General features: G+C 33.0%; 2 protein-coding genes across 2 annotated transcripts; both read left to right on the top strand.

The window, feature by feature from the left end:
* Positions 1 to 5,301: 5,301 nt before the first annotated feature.
* On the top strand, positions 5,302 to 11,330 carry LOC111708537 (tubulin beta chain). Its single transcript, XM_023481942.1, has 4 exons — positions 5,302 to 6,188; positions 7,626 to 7,945; positions 9,227 to 9,327; positions 10,765 to 11,330. Exons 1-4 carry the CDS (start codon positions 5,342 to 5,344, stop codon positions 10,883 to 10,885), a joined length of 1,389 nt encoding a protein of 462 aa, XP_023337710.1. The 5' UTR covers positions 5,302 to 5,341; the 3' UTR covers positions 10,886 to 11,330.
* LOC111708530 (uncharacterized) lies at positions 10,991 to 25,356 on the top strand. The gene is made up of 7 exons (XM_023481934.1): positions 10,991 to 11,196; positions 16,507 to 16,603; positions 18,556 to 18,593; positions 18,843 to 19,642; positions 20,179 to 20,295; positions 22,762 to 22,875; positions 25,100 to 25,356. The coding sequence occupies exons 1-7, from the start codon at positions 10,991 to 10,993 to the stop codon at positions 25,291 to 25,293; spliced, it is 1,566 nt and encodes a 521-aa protein (XP_023337702.1). The 3' UTR covers positions 25,294 to 25,356.
* Positions 25,357 to 25,653: the final 297 nt, after the last annotated feature.

The following is a 25,653-nucleotide window of genomic DNA, read 5'->3' on the forward strand; positions in this document are numbered from 1 at the left end:
CATTTCAAGAACTTCTAAGCTTTAGTTCATACCCCCTTTAATTTTGACTTAAAACAGTTCCTTTAAGGAAGGTTTCTAATTCATAGCCAACAATCTTACCCACGCTTTCTATAAAAAACATTTGTTAAAGTTTTAGAAAATATTGACTAGAATCTAATAAACCCTGGTTTTATTGGGGCGCAAATAACTGAATAACTTGTACAGGGTGTCCCACGAAACATGACAGTTGGTAAATAGTTTTGAATGTCTTCTTCCACATTCTGTTTTAGATATTAAAGACTTTTTTCAGTTTATTTCTTTAAACAAATGTTCAACTTATGCATATTTTACTGTGAAATCAATTTTACTATAATATAACTGTCAAATAAAAAATGTTATTTGTTCCTTTAGTATCAAACAAATTATTAAATTTTGGAAGAAGACATTTTAAGCTACTCACCATCTGTCATGTTTAGTGGGACACCCTGTATAAATGATTTCTGAAATAATTACCAACATATCGTTTTGTTGCGCATAGATATGTTTTTTTCCATTTTGCATTTTAAGAAGACTTATAAAACGTTAACTTTTTGCGTTTTTGCAATGTGATTATATCTGTGTGCACAGTGCACACATGTGGATAGTTGAACGGTTGGAAAGGAGGGGAAAGATAGCTGACAAAGAAGACGATTTTCGATTTAAATTTTTATCTATATCAAGCTGTTAAACAGCATAGATACACATAATCATAGAAGTCAAGAGAAGCTGTCAATTAAAAAAGCTTCTCTTTGATTACTTGTAAACTTGTAATTCAAAAAAGCTTGTTAACAATCAAAACTTAAATAAAAAGGTCGTCTTCATTGTAATGATGTAATCGCCTACGACTGTAGTAGGATGGGGGAGGTATAGTGGAAGGGTTGGAGAGAGAAATACAGTTGGGGGGATGAAGGAGGAAAGGGAAGGGGAATTAAGGAATATTTTGAAATATGTTCAATAAGGATTTTCATGTGTAATTAGATTACAGTTCTACACTGTGAATATACAGAGTAAATATTGGAAATAAATTAGGTAATATTTTTGGGGAATTTATTCTAGACTTAAATTATTCTTTCTCGATTCTTTCTTTACAGAAATATGAACTCAGTAGAACAGATAGTTCTCAAGTTGATTAAAAATATTATACTTTTTTCTAACGTTTTTATTAGACGATTCAAAAACCAAGCAGAACCCTGAAACATGATCCAAAAATGAACGTTAATTGTGGTTTAATGGGGTTCAGAAGGAAAAACTAAATATTTGAAGAATTATGACATGTCCAGCGGAAAAGACCATCAAGACATGTGATTCTACTTATCGATCTACACTATTATGGGCCAGCGTATATGTAATTTTGTGGGTGTGCTTCACAGCTGTTATAGCTGAGTGGACCCTAGATTTTTTGGAAAAATTTTCTAATCTCTGCATAGTGATAATTAAGGTTTAACTCTAACAAATTTTCATTCTGGCTATCGTTCATTTTATAAAAATAATTTGTTCTTTTAAAAAAACTTTTAAGTGAAGTTCAGGGTCCACATAAGATATGAACGTTGGTAGATCGTGTGCCCTGGAGTAACTATAGCTAAAATCTTGCAAACATAACTTTGCCTCCAAAGAATTGGATAGCATCAAATGGGTCTTGTTTTATGATTTCAAAAATGTTTTTATACCTTAAGAATTGACTGAGATATTATTTGTCTCAAATTCAAAATATAAAATATTAACAAGGTTGTTCAAATTTTAGTATCTACGACAATTTTTATAAAACAAAGAAAGAGGCTAATTTTTACAAAATATTTAAGACTTTTAATGTTTTTCTCTACTCCTTTGACAACTATTAACTATACGAAAACCAAAGACAAATTGTAAGTCCAGAGTCCAATGTCTAACGTACTGCATACACCCCAGCCATAAAATTACATCAAACCTTGTCTTTAATATATTACATTCTATTATATATCCATGACCCCAAAAATGGTCAAAAATGTTGCAAATTGTTTAAACCATATTAGTAAGGGTTCAGAAAGTATGTTTTTCAGACAGCCTAATATAAGCTTTTACATTGTAAACAAGGTGGTAAAGCAAGATTAAAAAATGACCAAGATCTGGGGTAAAGGAATTGAGTCTTTGCCACAAACTCTGATTTTATAATTATTATATCTTTTCAACCCGATGTTGTAGACCTTAGATTTTTCAAACTGTGAATTATGTTGGATCACATAATCTAAGTTTAAAATATCAAAGGGTTACAGCATCAGGTTGCAAAGATATAAAGATTAGAAAACCAGAGTTTGTGGCAAAGACTCAATTCCTTTGTCCCAACGTCTCTGACATAGGACCAACCGGATCTCAAACGTGAATCAAAACCAGAAAACTTCATAGAAGTCCTTCCTACATTAAATACTCAATCTTTCTTTTCTTTTGATCGCTCTTAAAGGGCCTAAAACAGACTCTGATGGATCAAGTTTGAAACCATTCTGCAAATTTTCTTGCTGGGACGAATGAAGCTGACTTACTTTCGGGAGAACAATTCTAACATTACAACATAGACCTGATTGACACCAAATGATCTAAAACATTATCCGGTATAAATATTGTGAACTTTAAAAAACAAATTTCAGGGCTGAGACTTCTAGTAGTAATCATAATCTTTATCAAATATCTGATTTTATTTAACAAATAAAAATTGTTTTGATTTTCCAATATTTTATTAAACGAAAGAGCGAATATTTTAATATGAATTGTTAAAAACCGGTCTGATAAAATCTAGTTTTGGCAGCATGAAAAAATAATAAATTTAGTAAATAACAAAAGGTTCGAAACCTAACTTAACCTTGATTTATGTACTTATGAAATAGTTGTTTTGTGTAAAAAAAACTTTAGTATTTAAAACAAAATTTTTCAAAATTAGTTTAATAGAACGTGGAGAATATTTAAGTTTAATTAAACTCATTTTTGTTAATTTGGACCCAGATTTTTTTTGAATTTTTAGAGACGACTGTACGGAATTTATCTAGTTCTTTTCCTAAAAAAACTAGCTTTTTACTTAGTTAAATCAATTAGAAGACCACGACTTTATTTATGGCAAAACTAAAGATTTAACCTTTAGATCGTTATATTTAGACAGTTTTGGGTTTTCAATAAAGTCTCATCCTGTGTGGATAACTCTGTAGGTTAACTAAATATGCATTTTTGTCGAAATGTAAATTTAAATGTTTAAGTTAAAGTAAAACTGTCCTGGGATTTGAATTGAGTTGTTTTGACGGGTTTAGAGGGATTGGTTGAGATAAATATTCCTAAACAGGATTGAACTGATGATCCGTTAAATACAGTTGGTTCAAGTCGGTACATGGTCTCCAGGGTACTCTGGAGATAGGAGGGTAGGAGATATAGAAGTAGGGTAGAGAGTAGGATAGGAGAAGGAGGAGTAGGATATGAGGCCTCTATAGAGGGTAGAGAGTAATAGAGGAGGAGGAGGAGGAGTAAGGTGGAGAGTACGTAGGAGGAGTAATGTAGACAGAAGGATAAGAGTAAGAGGAGCAGGAAAAAGAGGAGTGAAGAGAGTATTAGAGGAGGAGGAGAAAGAGTATGATTAAAAATAGAAGATAAAGAGGAGGAGAAGGGTAAAGAATAGGATTCAGACGAAGAGGAGAGGAGGAGTAGACGTAGTAAGGTTTTGTTAAGGACAAGACGAAGAGGAGAGGAGGAATAGAAGGAGTACGGTATTGTAAAGGACAAGACAAAGAGGAGAGGAGGAATAGAAGGAGTAGGGTATTGAAAAGGACAAGATGAAGAGGAGAGAAGGAGTAGAAGGAGTAAGGTATTTTAAAGGACACGACGAAGAGGAGAGGAGGAGTAGTAGGAGTAAGTTACTGAAAAGGACAAGATGAAGAGGAGAAGTAGAAGGAGTAAGGTATTGTAAAGGACAAGACGAAGAGGAGGACGAGCAAGGAAACTTGTTCAATAATTGGAGTAGTAAAGTTTAGTAGTTCTTAAAACCCAATACAATATTCCCAAAATAATGGGATTTCCAAAGTGTGATCCATCTTTTCGACTGACATATCAAGAAATTTGTCCTCAGGAAAGCTGTCAAAACTTATATCATCTTATCATAAAGATATGAAGAATACGAATTTGTTCTCCATTGGGTATCAGAGCCCGAAATGGATGACAGTTTCGTTTCTTTGGCTCTGTAGAAATACAATCTTATCAAAGGAATTGAATCTTTGCCACAAACTCTGGTTTTCTTATCCCTATATCTTAGCAACACAATCCAAAATTTGAATTCTGTTAGATCAAATAATCTAAGTTTGATATTAAAGGTTTACATTAGGTTGCAAAGATAAAGGGATTTGAGTTTGTGGCTAAGATTCAATTCCTTTCTATCTGTTCTTATAATGAATTTCCGTCTCTGAGTTATTTTTAATTAGATCTGAGCTTGGAACTTTAAAATGGTGGATATCGGGATTAATGCTTGATCCACCCTTTTTCTTAATCTCCAGATAAAATATTGCTTGTTCTCCTCATGAATTTAATCTCCAGATTAATTAACGGATCGGGATTAAGGATATCACATTCTAAAGTTTTCAGCTCTGATTCTATTAGAAGTAAAAATATTAACTAATGTTCTACTATACTTCCGTTCACGTTCAAACAATTGAATTCATTTTCGAAGACGACCTTCCTTAAGATAAACAGAAAAATTACTAGATTTAGATTTTACACAATTTGAACCACTTGAATATTATATACTTCAATAGATTAATGCAACATTTTCACAATCGAATCATAAATTATTCGTTAATTTTTCTTGCATTACAAAAATTTGCGAGTGGTTTAACCTCAAGCTTGTATATATATATATATAAACATTTTCTTGTAAACACATTCCAGTTATTGATTTTGTATAAAGTATAACGACGTTAAGTAAGAAATTATTTTATTTTAATGAAAAGTAGAATAAACTAGGAATGTTCGATTTACAGAAAAAATGGGTTTAAAACGGAATGAATTTGATTGTAATCGTTTCATTAAGAAGGCTTTATTCTTTCTTTTCAAAACCTTGAGAAAACAATTACGTTCATTATAAAATTTGTGCATAAAGAATAACCACTAATTTTAAAACATTTATCTCCTGGCTAATTTTGCCTCCATTATTTGTATATGGAATTTATTACGTATGCTGGAAAGCTCTCCTGTTGGTTTAATAATTGATATTTAAGTATTGATGTTGTATGCCTGTAGAGGAGGTAGACCTTGAGAATACATAATTTAGGAGATCCAGGACTACAGTTCTCCACTGTACATAAAGAGACCCGGAGTAAGGATGAGAGAAATTGTTCATCTCCAGCTTGGACAATGCGGAAATCAGGCAGGAACTAAGTTTTGGGAAATTATATCGGATGAGCACGGGATATCAGGAGATGGAAGGTTTGAGGGAGAATCCAGTCTTCAGGCGGAGAGATTAGAGGTTTACTGGTCAGGTTCAGAGCTCAGACCTCAACATCTCTCTGATGCCTTCCTTCAAGCATCCAACTCGAAGTGGGTGCCCAGAGCTATTCTATGTGACCTGGAACCTGGAACCATGGATACAATTAAAGCTGGAAAACAGGGGAAAATGTTCCGCCCAGATAATTTTGTATTTGGATCCTCAGGGGCGGGGAACAACTGGGCTAAAGGATATTACACAGAGGGGGCGGAGCTCATAGAGCAGGTTATGGATGCTACAAGGAAGGAGGCGGAGCACGCAGAATCTCCTCAAGGTTTTCAACTTGTTCATGCACTCGGAGGAGGGACGGGTTCAGGGTTAGGTTCTCTTCTGATCGGCAGGATCCGGGAAGAGTATCCTGATAAGATAATGAATACACACTCCGTCATACCTTCTCCTAAAGTATCTGATACTGTTGTTGAACCCTACAATGCTATACTCTCTTTAAACCAGCTGGTTGAGAATACCGACGAAACATATATTATCGACAATGAAGCTTTGTATGATATATGTTTCCGAACCTTGAAGCTGAATACTCCGACCTACGGTGATCTGAACCATCTCATCTCTCTAACTATGTCCGGAGTTACAACCTGTCTCAGGTTTCCGGGACAGCTAAACGCAGACCTCAGGAAGCTTGCTGTAAACATGGTTCCTTTTCCTAGACTACATTTCTTTATACCAGGTATACATGGTTCCTATTCCTAGACTACATTTCTTTATACCAGGTATACATGGTTCCTTTTCCTAGACTACATTTCTTCATACCAGGTATACATGGTTCCTTTTCCTAGATTACATTTCTTTATACCAGGTATACATGGTTCCTTTCCTAGACTACATTTCTTTATACCAGGTATACATGGTTCATTTTCCATGACTACATTTCTTTATACCAGGTATACATGTTTCCTATTCCTAGACTACATTTCTTTATACCATGTATACATGGTTCCTTTTCCTAGACTACATTTCTTTATACCAGGTATACATGGTTCCTATTCCTAGACTACATTTCTTAATACCAGGTATAAATATATGGTTCCTTTTCCTGGACTACATTTCTTAATACCAGGTATAAATATATGGTTCCTTTTCCTAGACTACATTTCTTTATACCAGGTATACATGGTTCCTTTTCCTAGATTACATTTCTTAATACCAGGTATAAATATATGGTTCCTTTTCCTAGACTGACTACATTTCTTTATACCAGGTATACATGTTTCCTATTCATAGACTACATTTCTTTATACCAGGTATACATGGTTCCTATTCCTAGATTACAATATACGTATACCGAACTTGTTCAGCAAACGGAAAATGACGTATTTCACTTATATTTGTGATCAGACTTTTAATGCCATTTGAAGTTTTAATTTCTGTAAAACTTGCTGCTATTTTTAACATTAAAAATATGCATAGAATGCAGTTTATTTGTAATGTGGACTTATTTATCTATGAATAAAATTTAAAAGAAAAAATTTATTTTCGGATCCATTGCGTAGCAAAGTAAATAATTGAATAGTATGGTAAATTTTTGATGAATCACTTTTATCTAACCATTCATTCATAGATTTTTTAGATTTTTTTTTCTTCATTTTGTTGTAAAATCATGATTAATTTTTTCTCAGGTAGATATCTTTAAAGGGACTGTAAAGGAAAAATGAAAAGGGGTATAGGATAAAACCTGAGAATCTCAGGTTTTGAACGATACTTATAAGACATCTATCTTATGTAATTGTTGAATATGATCTGTTTAATGCTACAACTTTTATACAAAATATGTCCTTTTTGGTATAATTTTGAATCAGTTTTATGTCAATTTCTCCATGAAAAATCAACTATATACAAATGTGGCGAAAGATAATCGATGACTATAGGTTGTAATATCTGAATGATTTGTTTGAAATTAAATTGATTTTTTACGGTCTAAGTTGTATGTTGCAATTTTCTCAATTTGTATGGGCGCTAAGTTATTCGGTATGAGACGTCTTTAACAATTTTCTCCTTATAGGCGCAACAGATAGAAGTAAGATAAGTAGCGATCAAAAGCGCTTTTTTATCGCATTAAGCCTATACCCCCTTTCATTTTTCGCGAACACTCCCTTTAAAATTTCAGGTTTCTCCCCCCTGCAGGCTAGAGGTACTCTTCAGTACCGTAGTTTATCCGTCCCGGAGATAGTTTCTCAAATGTTCTCTCCGTCCAACATCATGGCGGCCTGTGATCCCAGGATGGGACGGTTTCTCACCGTAGCGGCAATATTCCGAGGCCGGTTATCAATGAAGGATATAGATGTGCAGATGTCAGGGATACAGGATAAAAACTCGTCATATTTTGTCGAGTGGATTCCGAATAATATCAAAACTGCTGTTTGTGACATACCTCCCAGGGGTCTCAAGATTTCGGGAACATTCATCGCCAACTCTACAGCAATCCAGGTTTGTAATATGAAATCTTCAACTTAAAATTTAAAAAACAGCTGATTACCGAATACCGATACTTACGTAATAATTCTTTAAATCCTTTTCTCTGATTGGTTCAGATTTTTCCCGAGAAATTAAAATTTAAAATTGAGAAAGTTTAATATTTAAGTAGCTATTCATTATTTTACAGAACTTTTAACCTCGAACTTAAAATTCGCGCATTCTTTAGTTTAGACTCTGGTTTGTAATATGAAATCTTTAACTTAAAATCTATAGCAAAACTGTAAAAATCCAATTGATTGAAAGTGTTCTCTATCAGTAGAATTCGCAACTTCTAAGTAGGAAATATATTTCGATGTTTTTTACATCATCATCAGTCCTATAGGACAGATTTTTCCAATAAAATATGTAAATACTTAATAAGCAAATCTTACTAAATTTGTAAAATTAAAAGACAAAGTATTTTTGAAAAAAGAAATTAAAAAAACTATTGGTCAACACTATGTAAAAAAACATCCCAAATTTTATATTTATAAATTGAATATTTTCAATTTTGGGTAAAGGAAATTTGCAGATTTATTGCAGTCAAAAGGTTGGAGGGAAATTATTAGAATTTAACATTTAAGAAAAACGACGGAATATTCCTCAGACAAAGGTTTATAGAAGGATATCATTTTAAATAAGACATCCCACTCTGAGAATATGAGGTCACTTTAAATTACCGTTTATTTAATCAAAATGTTTAGTTATATTTTGTGAGAAATATGTGAAAAATTAGTTACAAACATAATCTTGAGCGACTCTCAACTCAGAGATTGATATATTTTTAGTCCATTAACAAACATAAGAAGATGTTTGCGGATTTCATTCAGTAAAGATTTTCAAAAAAATGGGTGAAATTTAACATAAAAACGACAACATTGAAAAGGGTTTGCTGCGAACGCTTAAAAGAGAATAACAATCAGCGTAAAATCCAAATTTAGGATGATTTTTTGTCGTTTTCTAATCCTCGTTATGACACCATTTATATATACAGTGAATCCCAGATATATGAATACATAGGAAGAGTTTTTTATAATGCCGTATTACATATTTAAAATTAAATGCCGCGGAAAAATGAGTTTAATATTGATATATCAATTGTATTCATATTTCAGGGATATTAATATTAATTTACCTTGAATTAAAAATAAAAAGAAGTTCTTGACGGTATATGTATTCATATATCTGGGATTCATTGCATGAAAGGGAAATGCCCTTGAAAGTTTTTAATGCTAACAAATTTTTTATTTTAAGTCGTTGTTTAACCGAATGCTGGTTCAGTTCACATCAATGTTTCGGAGAAAAGCATTTCTTCACTGGTATACAAGTGAGGGAATGGATGAACTAGAATTTAGGTAACTTTTTACTTTTTTCTCAAAAAAATAGAGAGAGAGAGATTTTTGTAAGATTAATAGTGGACATGGAGTTTACAGATAAAGTGCTGTAACTAAGAGTCTAAATCATCTCAAATTAAAAAAAACTATTTTTTTCAGGTTTTTTGTATTTTAGGTATTAAATAAAAATTCTCCCCCACTTTTAACACATCCAATAAAACAAATATTAATCTAAGGCTGGCCCTATAGCTCGCAGAACAAGCTTCTCTTTACTTTCTTTATATCTATAATGGTGTCAGAATAAAGTGAACCAAAAAGACCAACTCGGCCAAACTAGAAGGAATTTATTATGTTGTTTATGCTTTCTTTGACTTTTCAAAAATATAATTCTTGGTAAAAACAACCCTTAACCTTGAGAGACAACTGTAGTTATGAGGAATCTGAGATCAAAGTAAAACTTTAAGTGAGAAAGGAATCTGTCGTTTTCGAAATGTTGGTATTTCTGGTTTTAGAATTTCAACAGATTTGTCATTGTTTTGATTAGTTTCACATAAAGTTATTAAAAATTTGTTATCCTTTTAAAGGGACTGTAAGCATAATTTCAATTGACCCTTTAAAGCTTAAAAGCTCTGAGCTGAAAACTTTAGAATGGTGGATATCAAGATTAATGCTTAATCCTCTCTTTTTGCTAATCTCGAGACTAATTTAGTCTCTAGATTAATTTCTAGAGATTAGAGATGCGCTCTTTAACTTTTGAAAAACCGTTTTTTACTTATACCACATTTGTGGTGTCATATCAATTTGACTAATGATCGATTTAACGCACGTACGGTTTGGATTTAATGTTTATTAAGACTAACGTTCAAAAGGACTTTAGTCCTTACATGTGATAAAATATGTTTTCTTTTTTAATGTGTTCATATTAACATGATTAAACTTATATTTGTTTAAATTGCTCTAAAAGCCGGCTTGAGAACAGCCGACTTTAGTTCAATCGTATATTTTTTCTATGGTTCTATCGTTATAGCATCGTATCTGTATTTTTAATCTATAACGTATCTTTATTACATGTAGTAGGAAATGTGATATCCAACAAGAACGGATTAAAAAGAAAATTAAAAGATATTCAGATTAAGCGATCAGGATTAAGGGTATCCAATTCTAAAGTTTTCAGCTCTGAACAAGTATGAATTAGATATTCATGTTTTTGTATCTTCAAATTGTCTATTTTCATTTGCGGTTTCTCTGAAAAAATTACTTGCACATTTCTTGCTTATAAGGAGATACGGAGAGAGGCACAAAATTAAACACTCTTCTAGTCAGAAAAAACGACGTTATCTTCAACGTTTTGGATCAGATTAAGGTTTCAAGGGTACTGTTGTGAATCGGCATCGCCAGTTTTGCATAGAAGGTCACTTAAAACTTCGCTTACAGTCCCTTTAATCCCGTATTTTGTAGTGAGGCAGCTGGGAACACTCAGGATCTAATATCTGAATACATTCAATACCAAGAGGCAGAGGTTGATTATGATGATGATGATGAGTACTCTGAGGACGAGGTTGATCTGGAAGATGTATAGCAATTACAGCAGGAAGTTGATCTTCCACAACCAAACACAACAGATGATGAACAGTCAGAGGAGAATGATGAACAAGATGATGACACAGAAGGAAAAGATTCTAAAATGGAAACAGATGCTGATCCATCTGAGGAACCCGAAGGAGAACCTGAACCTGAAACTGAAGAAGAAGATCATCAGTCGGATGCAGATCCTGAAAATAAGGAAGACGTTTCTGTAGAACCTGCTGATGGTGCTACCGAAGAACCAGCTGAAGAATCTGCTGATGATTCTTTTAAAGAACCTTCTGAAGAGCCTAAAGATGAAGAATAGTAGTCAAGGGCGGATTTAAAATAAAATAAAAGTCAGACTTTTATCAATTTCAAGCTATGAAGAAAAAGTAATAACAAAAACATTATAAAAATAGTTGGTATTTTCCTGTACCAGGAAAAAATATTTTTGTCAAATCTTATCAATACAGAGCTGAAAACTTTAGAATGGGATATCCTTAATCCCGACGGGTTAATTAATCTGGAGATTAATAACAAGAGGAGAACAAGCATTATTTAATATGGAGATCAAGAAAAAAGTAGATCAAGCATTAATCTTGATATCCACGATTCTAAAGTTTTCAGCTCAGATTACTTTGATACGACAATAAAGCTATGCTTTAGTTACTTAACTTTGACATATTCCTACCTGAACCAACCCATTTACCCAAAGTTGTATCACTCAGCCCATTTTCTGGAACATGTCATTGCACTTTAGTGTAAAAAAGTTACCTCCGGTGTCCCACGAAACATGACAGTCGGGAAATAGTTTTGAATGTCTTCTTCCATCAGCTGTTTAGGATATTAAGGACTTTTTGCAGTTTATTTTGATAACAAAATCTTTTACTTAGATTGATTTTACTTTGAAATAAATTTTATTAAAATATGACTTCAATAAAATCTTTGGTATCAAACAACCTATTATTATTATGGATGAAGACATTTTAAACTATTCACCAACTGTCATGTTTCGTTGGACACCCTGTACATAAAACAAAACATTTTTTGGTCTTATCTGTGTAATATTTATTTTTAAAGTTTTCAATCTAAACGCATTTCAACATAATTAACATATACCCTTTTTCCTGCTGTGTAATAATTATATTTAAAAACTTTTAAAAGAATAAACAAAATATATATATTTATCTTTTGTCAGTAAATTGTAAATTGTTTTAAGTGATCCAAGACGACCTTTCTGACAATTTAGGCGATTAAATGAGCTAATTTGAATAACAAGACGAAATTGATCTTTCAAAATCAGCATCTCTGCAGAGTATTAGACAAGGATCATGATTTACAATGGAGAAGGGGTCGACCAGGTCCACCTCATCATATAATTATACATGCTGAACAGACGGTACTCCATTTGGAAAAGCGTTTTTAAAGGTCGTCTTTTTATTTTTAAGTTGTGGTTTTTTTACTATACCAAAATAAATAAAAGCGATTTCCTTTAATTATAAAAAGTTACCTAAGTGTTCCCAAAAGATGTCTTTAATTATTTTGCGTTCTTCAGCCTACTTTTCCTCCGGTAATTTACACGTACAATGACCTATTCTAAAAACAAGTACGCGGCGTCTGTACATCAGATAGAGGTCATTGAATACATTATACGGCAAGTAAAGTAGGCTGAATTATGCAAAACAGCGAAATATTTTGGGATGCAAAAACAGTCAACACTGAGGACATTTTTATAAGATAAAAAAATCTATTTCATTTATTATGGTATACTACAGGGTGTTCCACGAAACATTACAGTTGGTGAATAGTTTAGAATGTCTTTTTCCATTATTTGTTCAGTTGTTTGATACCAAAGATCATAAAAATATAATATGGGAGTCGTTTTATATTAAAATTGATTTCAAAGTAAAATATAATTAAGCAAAAGATTTGTTAAACTAAAAATAACTATTTATTAAATGTCATGTTTCGTGGGACACCTGTAGAAAACCACATTTAAAAAATAAAAGACGACATTTATAAAAACTCTTTTCCAAATGGAGTACCGTCTGTCTAGCCTATGGTGAGGCGGCCTGGTCGACCCCTCCTCCATTGTATTCCATACTCCTTGGTTTTACTTTATAAATCGTCCTAAAAGTATTATCCTCCATGAGTACCACTGTATTATCTCGAATGATTAGATCTGTAAAATAAATTTAGAAGAGGAACTTTTAACGTAGATTTTTCTTAAGGAAGAAAAACAAGGATTAAAGAATTGTATAGTGAGACAAAAATAACTTTGGAATAGAAAGTCTGAATGTTGTTTTAATATACTACTAGCTTAAAAAATCAACGAGTTAAATGAAATGATATTTATAATTGCCGTGTTTCATGTTGATTTTACTACAGTCATAATGGAATTAATTGTCAATTAATCAGACGACTTTTACAATCGTCTTTGTTCTTTGAAATAGTTTACGGTTCAACTGAACACTCCCTTTTACGTTTTTCTAGTCATTGCAAATATTCCTACCATAGTATAAAATTGCATACCGCTTTATAAGAGTCCAATTTGCCGTATTTATCCTTGAATTTTAATTATCCTGACCACTAGAAAAATATTTAAAACCACATGGTACAGTTGTCATCTGTCATATTAAAAACTATGATATCAATACTCTACTTTATGAGAACCATGATTAAAATAAATTCCACTTACTCCATGAGAAACCAACATTAAATCAACAATTCTCTACTTCATGGGGAACCATAAAAATTAATAGTTTCTACTATACTTCACGAGGAACCAGGATAATTAATAATTTCTATACTTAATGAGGAACCAGGATATTTAATAGTTTCTATACTTCATGAGAAACCAGGATAATTAATATATCCGTAACTATACTTCATGATGAACTGCAGGATACTTAATAGTGCCCTACTTCCTGAGGAACCAAGATAATTGATAGTTTCTATACTTCATGAGGAACCAGGATAATTAATATATCCGTAGCTATACTTCATGAGGAACTAGAATAATTAATAGTTCCTTACTTCATGATGAGCTGCAGGATACTTAATAGTGCGCTACTTCCTGAGGAACCAAGATAATTGATAATTCCCTACTTCATGAAGAACAAGGATAATCAATAACATCATACTTTAAGAGAATACCTTGATAAAAAATAAATACAACTAAATTCACTAGGAACCAAGATAATTCCTTCTTCAAGAAGAACCTGTCTTCATGAGGAACCAAGATAACTAATAGTTCCCTTCTCCAAGAATAACGGCAGTCTTAATGAGGAACCAGGATAATTAATATGTCCATACTTCACGAGGAACCATGATTAAAAATAAGTACCAACCTACTTCATGAGGAACCAGGATAAGTAATAGTTACCTATTCATGAGGAACCAGGATAATTAATAATTACCTACTCCATGAGGAACCAGGATAATTAATAATTACCTACTCCATGAGGAACCAGGATAAATAATAGTTACCTACTCCATGAGGAACCAGGATAAGTAATAGTTACCTACTTCATGCGGAAACATGATTAAAAATAAGTACCAACCTACTTCATGAGAAACCAGGATAAGTAATAGTTACCTACTTCATGAGGAACCAGGATAAGTAATAGTTACCTACTCCATGAGGAACCAGGATAAGTAATAGTTACCTACTTCATGCGGAACCATGATTAAAAATAATAGTTACCTACTCCATGAGGAACCAGGATAAATAATAGTTACCTACTCCATGAGGAACCAGGATAAGTAATAGTTACCTACTTCATGAGGAACCAGGATAAGTAATAGTTACCTACTTCATGAGAAACAAGGTTAAGTAATAGTTACCTACTTCATGAGGAACCAGGATAAGTAATAGTTACCTACTTCATGAGGAACCAGGATAAGTAATAGTTACCTACTTCATGAGGAACAAGGTTAAGTAATAGTTACCTACTTCATGAGGAACTATGATAAGTAATAGTTACCTACTTCATGAGGAACCATGATTAAAAATAAGTACCAACCTACTTCATGAGGAACCAGGATAAGTAATAGTTACCTACTCCATGAGGAACCAGGATAAGTAATAGTTACCTACTTCAAAACACGTAAAACTAAATACATCGAAGAACATTCTGTCTGCATCGGAATATTTTCATTCATTATTTTGACCTCGATTAATTCCGTTAAAAATAGCGAAAACGACTTTTTGTACTTAAATATTTAAAATACGTGTGTATAGTAAGAACCAAAAAACTGTGTTATAGGAAGACGACATCAAAACAATAATTAAGTCATTTGAATCTAAAAGTAACTTTCTATTCCAGAGCTTTTTGATTTTCACTGTAGCTCAACAAAAAAGTATATAATGGCAAATTCGAAAAATCTTCATTTAATGAATGAAAATGGGTTCTGAAGTTAAGACTGTTTTACTTTTAATCAGAATAGCAAGTAAATCTCGTCTCTAAATAAAGGATTTTTTATCTCAGTGTAATAAATCCCAAGTGCGTGGAAGCGAGAGAGAAATGATTGATCACTTCATCATGAATTAATGAATTATTCCAGGTTTCCACGGATTCAGCAGGTGGCAGGTTAAATTACTAAAACCAGCGTAAAACCCCTGTCCTGTGAATTTTTACTTGATTACTCCGGGTGCATGTACCTCCAGGAGCTCATGGAGCTCAGTCTAATCTAGAATATGAAGGTGGGAAGAGGTGGGATCCTTCTGCTACTTTTTCTCTCAGGGACAAAATATATAAATATTTTAAAACAATGTTAATTGTCTCAGATTATATAAAAGTGCGTGAAATAAAATCTTTTTTCAAAACAACTATATCATAAAGGGACTGTAAGCGTAATGAAAGGGACTGTATGCGTAATTCAAAGGACTTTACGCGTAATTAAAGGGACTGTACGCGTAATTAAAGGGACTGAACGCGTAATTAAAATGACTCTACTATATCTTAAAGGGAATGTACGCTTAATTAAAGGGACTGTGCGCGTAATTAAAGAAACTATACGCGTAATTAAAGGGACTGTACGCGTAATTAAAGGGACTGTACGTGTAATTAAAGGGACTGTACGCGTAATTAAAGCGACTCTACGCTTAATTAAAGGGACTCTCAATGCAAAGGTGCCAATGCCCGATTCACATACTTTTGAAATTTTCATCTGATCTGTAAATATTGTCGTTCTTCTAGGTTTAAAAGTGTTTAATTCTGATGTTTTCCTGCATTAGAAATGCGCAAGTCACTTTTGTGCAGAAATCACAATTGAAAATAATCAGTTTTTAAAATCAAAAACGTTAAGATATCTAATTCAAACATTGTTGTGATTCGGGCATTGCAATCTTTGCATGGAGGGTTGCTTGTATTTACGGTTACAGTCTCTTTAAAAGTTTAAATACTTTAAAGGGACTGTAAGGAAAAAATGAAAGGGGGTATAGGAGGAAACCTGAGAAAATCAGGAGTTTATTGAAACATATCAGAGTTCTAATTGATGCTCCTGTCTTGAGAAATTGATATAAAACTCCGTCCAAGTTTTACCTAAACGTATATATGGACCCCCTTTCATTTTTCCTTTACAGTCCCATTAAAATTTTTTCTCGTCTGTTCGAAAGAGATCCTTATCCAGTTGTCTTCTTCCGGTCGTTCACTGTGACACAGTTCTTATCTCTCCGATCCAGTCTCTTTCTCTTTCCTGTCAAAATTTCTTTCATCCTGATTCTACAGTGAAAACCTAAAAGCCGGAATAAAAGTCGTCTTTATTTATTTTTGAAACTAAGAACGTCGCTTAGGATTTTGTAATTCATACTTTGAAAAGAGTTTGCTTATTTGAAAGAAGGAGCTATGGACGAACTTTATTATGATTTTTTGCTACCATTTTATTTCTATTAAATGTTTTTATTATAAATAGCTGAAAAAACCAACTGGAACGCAGGCTTTAAAAGGAGAGATTTGAAAGAAAAAAGATTCATAAAAATTGTATTATATCATTTGAACTTACAAAATCTATCACCCCGGTTTTTGACAAAATACTGTATTGTATTTTGTGTCAAATTAGAGTTGCTAATCTATTATTTACTAGTTGAAGGGCCCGGCGTTGCCCGTGGAAAAAAATTTTGAAAAAAATGTTTGAAAAAAAGATTCGAATTTTTTAGCCCAATCAGTCCAGTTTTCAGTTTGATCTTTTTTATCCTTTTTTATTACGTATTTATATGCATTGTATAATGTATAATAATTTTAACCATTATTGTGCCCAGAGAATTATAGCTAAGTCCGAAAATTGTTCAATATTATTAATATGCAGCACTAGCAGTAGCTTGGGAACCCAGCTTTGCCTGAAAACTAAACTTTCCTCATCAAAGTCAACCTTGGTTCTGCTGACTTCGCCTGTCTAAATTTGAAGGAAATCGGGCAAGGGGTTCATGAGTTATGAACAGAGAATACTACTTTATTTATATAGATTAAAGATTTGAATTACTTTCTTCAAAAGTCGAAATTGAGATGTAGAAATAGTGATTATTCAATTATTACAAGAAATCTTTAAATTAAAAACCCCAAATCTTTAATTTACAGAATATTTCATTTAAAAGTTTTAAAGGCGAAATTATGGTGAGAATGTTCTCATCAAGCTTGAGAAAACATACAAATTAAATGTGTGTTTTCTTATACAGGGTGTCCCAATGAACATGGGAATTCAGTGAAGACTTTTCTATCGTCTTTGTTTGCGCGGAATTATTACGTGACCTTTATTTTGATTCATTCTTTGTCATTTATCAACTATAGGAGATCAAAGACGATTTTCAAGTCGTCTCTTTATTCCCATGTTTATTGGGAATTATATACTACTACACCTTGAGGTGGTCATTAAACAATAAAATTTAAATATTTTGACGGTTTAGTGGTGTTTGCTGAGGATGAAATTTCAGGAAATTGCAACCTTGCACTTTAATTTTTAATTAAAAATCGTAGATTTTAATTTTACAGTTCTAACCAGAAAACAGTGAAAAGGTTGTAGTCTGCGTTCTTACTTTTAGTTATGATCCAGGGATACAGTTTTATTTATAATGGATCTCTGAAAATGTTCAGAGGTCAGTGTCCGAATTTAATGAATTTGTGCCGCGTCTCAAATTTAAACCGCGGCTCAAATTCTTTAAATTCGGATTAATTCAGTTCCCCTTCGTTGTAAATTAGCGCCATTTCACACACAAGTGTTGACCTCAGGTCGGGACAATGCTTCAGATAGAGCATTTCAAAATAAAAATATTCTGAGCAACAATTCTAGTTAAAAGAAAGAGCGAAGACGAACCATTCCACAGTTTTTTGGATACCGCCGTGTAGAGCAAAATATTTTTTAAATAAAAACCATAAATTTACAAGTATGGCGGATTCATATATTTTGAATCTTTTTTTCGAATGAATTCTCTATCAAAATTGCCATACAATATTATTTGTAATTTTTGTATTTGAGAAATTATCACAAAATCTATATTTCATATTTCCAGGAATAGACTTTAAAGGGACTGTAGATGTAATTTCAAATGTCCCTCTAAAAAAAAAGTGGCATGTCCGATTCAGAACAGTACTCTTTAGACCTCTATTTAAGTAACAATAGGCGCGTGAGGCCTCTGTCTAAGTTACCAATCCCCTCCTTCCTCCTATACAAGCGCTCCGGAAATAGTTCCTCCCCTCTCTTACTGCTTCGGAAAATCTAGAAAGGTAAATTTCATTTTTAACAATTTTTATATTTTTATTATGATTCATTTAAGCAAACTAAAATTTTGTAACCCCCTATATCTTCAAAACTTGGTTGTGACATATTTCAAACTTAGATTACTTGATCCATCATAATTCAAGTTTAAAATATTAAAGGTTTAAGGCTTCGATTTGCAAAGATATATAAAAAAATTTAAAAAGTTAAACCAGCTAAAAAATATTATAAAAAGAGATTTTATATAACATTTTTAGCGGAAGAATAGCAGACGATCCTGAAGATTTATCTGAGCTTGAAGCCGGACTCGGAAATCAAGTTGAGGACGGAGAAGATTCAAATTCCATCCAACCAATAGACAACGTTTGGAGAGATCAGGGTTCAGGACAGGAAGCATCCGAAGAAGCTGAGGATGGTTCAGGGTCCGGAGAGGAGGTTCTAGAAGCTGAGGATGGATCCGGAGATCCTGAACCTGAAGAAACCGTTCTTGAGACAGCTCCGTACGCTATGGCGAGTACAGACGGGCAAACTAATGTCGGGATCATCATGCAGAGGGTTCAAGATAACCGTGTCAAGATGATTTGTAGTTTTGAGACCCAAAACAGTGAACTAATTGGGGAAAAAACTCACCCGGAGATTTGGCTTATCCAGGGTAACCAGCAGTGTTCTGGACTGGCTGGAGTAGTTCAAGCTCAGAAACTTGCTGAGATACTAGCAGAGGGGCATGCCGATGGAATCATTCCAGATCTCACCTGGGACGCGTTGAGAAATAATTGTCTGACAGTCCTCCGATCCCTAGCTACATCAGAGACCGGAGGAGAGGATACCGTTCTGGATGTCGGAGACGGATCCGGAGAAGGTTCAGGATCGGAGGAAAATACTAATCAACGTATTAGTGGAGATCTGCAGGACTTTATACCATCAATAGGTTCCGAGATATCATCTTCTCAGGGTACTAGACAAGTAGCGGCGTCTATTCTAAGAACAAGAGGAATATCTCGTAGCTTTGTTTCAATCAACCTTGCTTCATACTCCGTCATTTCTACTGGATACTCAAGTAATATATCTTTTAAATTCTGATATAAACTAAAAACTATTTAAAAAATAAACATTATTCTAAATTTTGTATAAAAATCCTACATAAAAATTTTGAACTTTCTTAACAAAGGAATTGAGTCTTTGTCACAAACTCTGATTTTTAAATTTCTATCTTAACAACCCAATGTTGTAGACCTTAGATATTTCAAACTATGACTTCGGTTATATCAAACAGTCAAAGTTTGAAATGTCAAAGGTATACATAATTTGGTTGTAGATTTACAGGTATTAGAAAATTGGGATTTGTTGCAAAGACTCAATTCCTTTGAACAAAAATATTAAGAAGTTGTAAAAAGTAAAATTAACAAGTAATTGAAATCATCCCTAAATCATTCAATAATTATTAGGCAAAAAGTGACAGCATTTCAGGTTTTTCATAATCTTTAAAAATATCAGAATTGGTAATTAAGTACGTTTACGATATGAGTTTACCTTCATTGAAATGTATGTATCGTGGTTTAAGAGCATGAAGGATGATTTTGGTTTGTATTGCAGGTGCGCTGTCGAGTACAGTTTCTGTTTATAAACCAACCTATGTTTTCGGTGGAGTGAGTGGGTTTTCACCCTCCAAACAAGATATATTTGCTACTCTACCCTACCTCCAGATTCCAGGTTTAATACAATGTTTAAAAACCTATTTTGAAAAAAAAACTTACGATGACTGGATGTCATAGTTCTTTAAAGGAATAGTTCATCAATTTCAAAATGATTTCTAAACTTAGGATTGTGACTAAACTAAACAAGAATGTTCGATATTCTCAGTTTAATAATTCAGTTACAGAATGGGCGAGCAATCCCTTTATTTCACCCTAAGGATGATAAGTAATATAATTATATACAGTTGTCAGCATATATATATTAATACAGTGTTAATTACCGAAATGGTGATATAATACAATTTTAGTACCTGATATTTCATTAATATACGCTCCGACCACTCTGCTTTATGTAGAATTTCAGTACCTGATATTTCATTAATATACACTCCGACCACTCTGTTTTATGTAGAATTTCAGTACCTGATATTTCATTAATATACACTCCGACCACTCTGTCTTATATAGTCTTTCAGTACCTGATATTTCATTAATATACACTCCGACCACTCGGTTTTATATAGAATTTCAGTACCTGATATTTCATTAATATACACTCCGACCATTCTGTCTTATGTAGAATTTCACTACCTGATGTTTCTTTAAATACACTCCGACCACTCGGTTTTATGTAGAATTTCAGTACCTGATATTTCATTAATATTGACTCCAACCACTCTGTGTTGTGAAGAATTTCAGTACAGGATACTGTTTTGAAACATATGTTTTTAGCCTCTGTATTATATCAAAACGATTTTGTATTGATTTATATGCTTACCAGTATATTATTCAAGAAACTGATTACTTGCAACACACTCTTACATATTGGCAACATGTGTTTAACACCTCTGATATTTACAACTATTGATCTAAAGGAGAACTACTGGGCTGAAATATAAAACATTATGGATGCAAAGAGATAAGGATAAGCCAATTATAAGTTTGAGTATAATCCTTGTATACTATATGTATATCTGTATATCTAGGTGTAATTGTATCCACTGCTCTGTATGTTGCTGTTGGAATTGGTATCCTTGTATACTAGGTGTATGTCTGTATATCCGTATACCTAGAAATAAGTGTACACACTGCTCTGTACATTGCTGTTGGAGTTGGTGTCCTTGTATACTAGTTGTTCATCTGTATATCTAGGTGTAAGTGTACCCACAGCTCTGTATGTTGCTGTTGGAGTTGGTGTACTTGTATACTATCTGTTGTTCATCTGTATATCTAGGTGTAAGTGTACCCACAGCTCTGTATGTTGCTGTTGGAGTTGGTGTACTTGTATACTATCTGTTCATCTGTATATCTAGGTGTAAGTGTACCCACAGCTCTGTATATTGCTGTTGGAGTTGGTTTACTTGTATACTAGCTGTTCATCTGTGTATCTAGGTGTAAGTGTACCCACTGCTCTGTATATTGCTGTTGGAGTTGGTGTTCTTGTATACTAGTTGTTCATCTGTATATCTAGGTGTAAGTGTACCCACAGCTCAGTATATTGCTGTTGTAGTTGGTATCCTTGTATACTAGTTGTTCATCTGTATAGGTGTAAGTGTACCCACAGCTCTGCATATTGCTGTTGGAGTTGGTATCCTTGTATACTAGGTGTATATCTGTATATCTAAGTGTAAGTTTACCTACTGCTCTGTATATTGCTATTGGGGCTGGTTTCCTTGTATACTAGCTGTTCATCTTTATAGGTGTAAGTGTACCCACAGCTCTGTATATTGCTGTTGGAGTTGGTGTCCTTGTATACTAGCTGTTCATCTGTATATCTAGGTGTAAGTGTACCCACAGCTCTGTATATTGCTGTTGGAGTTGGTGTCCTTGTATACTAGCTGTTCATCTGTATATCTAGGTGTAAGTGTACCCACAGCTCTGTATATTGCTGTTGGAGTTGGTATCCTTGTATACTAGGTGTATATCTGTATATCTAAGTGTAAGTTTACCTACTGCTCTGTATATTGCTATTGGGGCTGGTTTCCTTGTATACTAGCTGTTCATCTTTATAGGTGTAAGTGTACCCACAGCTCTGTATATTGCTGTTGGAGTTGGTGTTCTTGTATACTAGTTGTTCATCTGTATATCTAGGTGTAAGTGTACCCACAGCTCTGTATATTGCTGTTGGAGTTGGTGTCCTTGTATACTAGCTGTTCATCTGTATATCTAGGTGTAAGTGTACCCACAGCTCTGTATATTGCTGTTGGAGTTGGTATCCTTGTATACTAGGTGTATATCTGTATATCTAAGTGTAAGTTTACCTACTGCTCTGTATATTGCTATTGGAGCTGGTGTCCTTGTATACTAGCTGTTCATCTTTATAGGTGTAAGTGTACCCACAGCTCTGTACATTGCTGTTGGAGTTGGTATCCTTGTATACTAGCTGTTCATCTGTATATCTAGGTGTAAGTGTACCCACAGCTCTGGATATTGCTGTTGGAGTTGGTGTCCTTGTATACTAGTTGTTCATCTGTATATCTAGGTGTAAGTGTACCCACAGCTCTGTATATTGCTGTTGGAGTTGGTATCCTGGGTGCAGCAGCTGTGTATCTCTATTCAGGACTGAGTACACAGGCTTTAGATGTCATTTCTACAAGTGAGTATATTTTTTCATTCATCCATGGATTATCATCAATATTTAGTATTTAATCATTGATTACGAAAACCTTACGAAATATCAAAGATGTATTTCTATCTTTAATTTTTCAGACCTTCAAGGTTTTATCAAGAATCATTAATAAAACAAATACTAAAATCTAAATGAAACTTGAAACCATATGGTCAGTTTTAAAAATTGTCTTGACATAACAAGTAATTCATTAATTATATTTGAACCGTTTTTAAGATAAAATCCTCAAAATTTTCTTTGGATTGAGATTAAATCAAATAAATTGAGTCTTTGCCACAAACTCATGATTTTCTAATCGCGTTATCAATGCAACCAAATGGCGTAGATCTAATAAATTTCAAACTAAGTATTCTGTTAGATTAAAAAATCTAAGCTTGAAATATCAATGATGTAAACCATATGGTTGCAAAGATATAAGAGTTAGAAAATTTGATTTTGTGACAAAGAATCACTTCTTGTCTCAGTAAACGGATATTTCAGCATATATAACCAGAAAAAGATATTTTCACACGCAAATAATGGATACACTTACACAATCATCAATAATATACTTAGAACCCTCATTTAAAATTCGAAACAAAATTAGGACTTTCATTTTTCCAGTCATTTTCAAAAACCTGCCGCGCGTTTGTTAACGGAACTTTGCACAGCCTGGGAAAAAATACCGAGAATTAAAAAAAAAATCTAATTATAAATTATTAGACATTGTATTAGGTCGTTTAAATTCTAATTCAAATTAGAGATGGTAATTTTCTTTTACCCAATGTAGTGTTGATCTAAAAGATGTAATTATATCACCATGAAATAATAAACATTGTAAAATTAAAAAAATCAAAATGGTTCACATAATTATAAAAAGTCTGCTTCCATACTAAAACATAACAGCAGATTAAAGCAAATATATTAAATCACTCATCATTTGTACGAAGGACAACGAAGAAGGACGTTTTTCAAGACTTTAAAGACATACAACACCTACTGTAGTATCATAACTTTATTGTCAGGACTTTAGTATCAGCCCTTTTATGTAAAAAAACTTTTTATCAGGATTTTACTAAGAGATCTTTAGTATTAAAATTTCAGTATCAGGGCTTTATTGTCAGGATTTGAATATCATGACTTAAGTATCAGGATTCAGTTCCTTAGAATCTGGACTTTCATTTCAGGACTTTAGTATCAGGATTCAGTTACTTAGTATCTGAATGTTACTTTTAGGACTTAGTATCATGATTCAGTTCCTTAGTATCTGGATTTTACTTTCAGGACTTTAGTATCAGGATTCAGTTCCTTAGTATTTAAATATTACTTTCTGACTTAGTATCATGATTTAGTTCCTTAGTATCTGGACTTTACTTTCAGGACTTTAATATCAGGATTCAGTTCCTTAATATCTGGACTTTACTTTCAGTACTTTAGTATCAGGATTCAGTTCATTAGTATCTGGACTTTTCTATGAGGACTTAAGTATCAGGATTTAGTTCCTTAGTATCTCGACTTTACTTTCTGGACTTTAGTATCAGGATTCATTTACTTAGTATCTGAATTTTACTTTAGTATCAGAATTCAGTTCCTTAGTATCTGAACTTTACTCTCTGAACTTCAGTATCAGGATTCAGTTCCTTAATATCTGGATTTTACTTTCAGGACTTATTATCAGGGTTCAGTTCTTTAGTATCTGGACTTTACTTTCTGGACTTTTGTATCAGGATTCAGTTACTTAGTATCTGAATTTTACTTTCAGGACTTAGTTTCAGGATTCAGTTCCTTAGTATCTGAACTTTACTTTCTGGACTTCAGTATCAGGATTCAGTTCCTTAGTATCTGGACTTTACTTTCTTGGACTTCAGTATCAGGGATCAGTACCTTAGAATTTGAACTTTACTTTCTGGACTTTAGTATCAGGATTCAGTTCCTTAGTATCTGGACTTTACTTTCTGGACTTCAGTATCAGGATTCAGTTCCTTAGTATGAGGACCTAGATATAAAAAATTAAGTATCACAACTTTAAATACCAGGATTCAGTTCCTTACTATCTGGACTTTAGTATCAGGATTTATTTATCAGACATTTAGTAAAAATAGTTTAGAATCGGGACTTTATTAAAAGAACCAATTGATACTAGAATACACATATTAAAAGATAATTATATATATATATATATATATATATATACAATATACGATATTTTTAGGATTATTGGGTCGAACTCAGCTGTTCTCAGAAGCTGATGGATTCCAGGATAGGATTGGATCCGTCTTGTATCAAGCATTAGATTCTATAAATCCGTACAGGGATTCATACTCATACCAGTATAATCAACCCTACCAATATTCTTCATATCAGAACACAGAAGATTATGATTATAATTCACACTATTTCTCTTAATATTTTTATATAATTTCATTTCTCTTTGTAATTGTTAACGTCGTGAATAAATTTTGTTTGATATCTGTGTAATTAAATTAAATGAAAGAAATCAAGCCATTGCACGAGCCAGTACATAATTTCATGTTCGCAAAAAACTAAATTGAAATTATTGTCTTGAGATTTTTTTCTTTTTCTAGATTAATATTTTTGTTCTTTCAAGGTGTACCGGTAGGTATATTTTAACTGGCACCTTGAACTCGATAATTATGTAATAATGTATTTAGTGACATTTACGCAAAGAATTGTAACACAGTGTTAATATGTATTCCGACATATGGTTGAAAGGCCACAATGCTTTTAATTTGCTAAACAAATTCA

This window comes from Eurytemora carolleeae, unplaced genomic scaffold (assembly GCF_000591075.1).
Source record: "Eurytemora carolleeae unplaced genomic scaffold, Eaff_2.0 scaffold746, whole genome shotgun sequence".
Lineage (NCBI taxonomy): Eukaryota > Metazoa > Arthropoda > Copepoda > Calanoida > Temoridae > Eurytemora > Eurytemora carolleeae.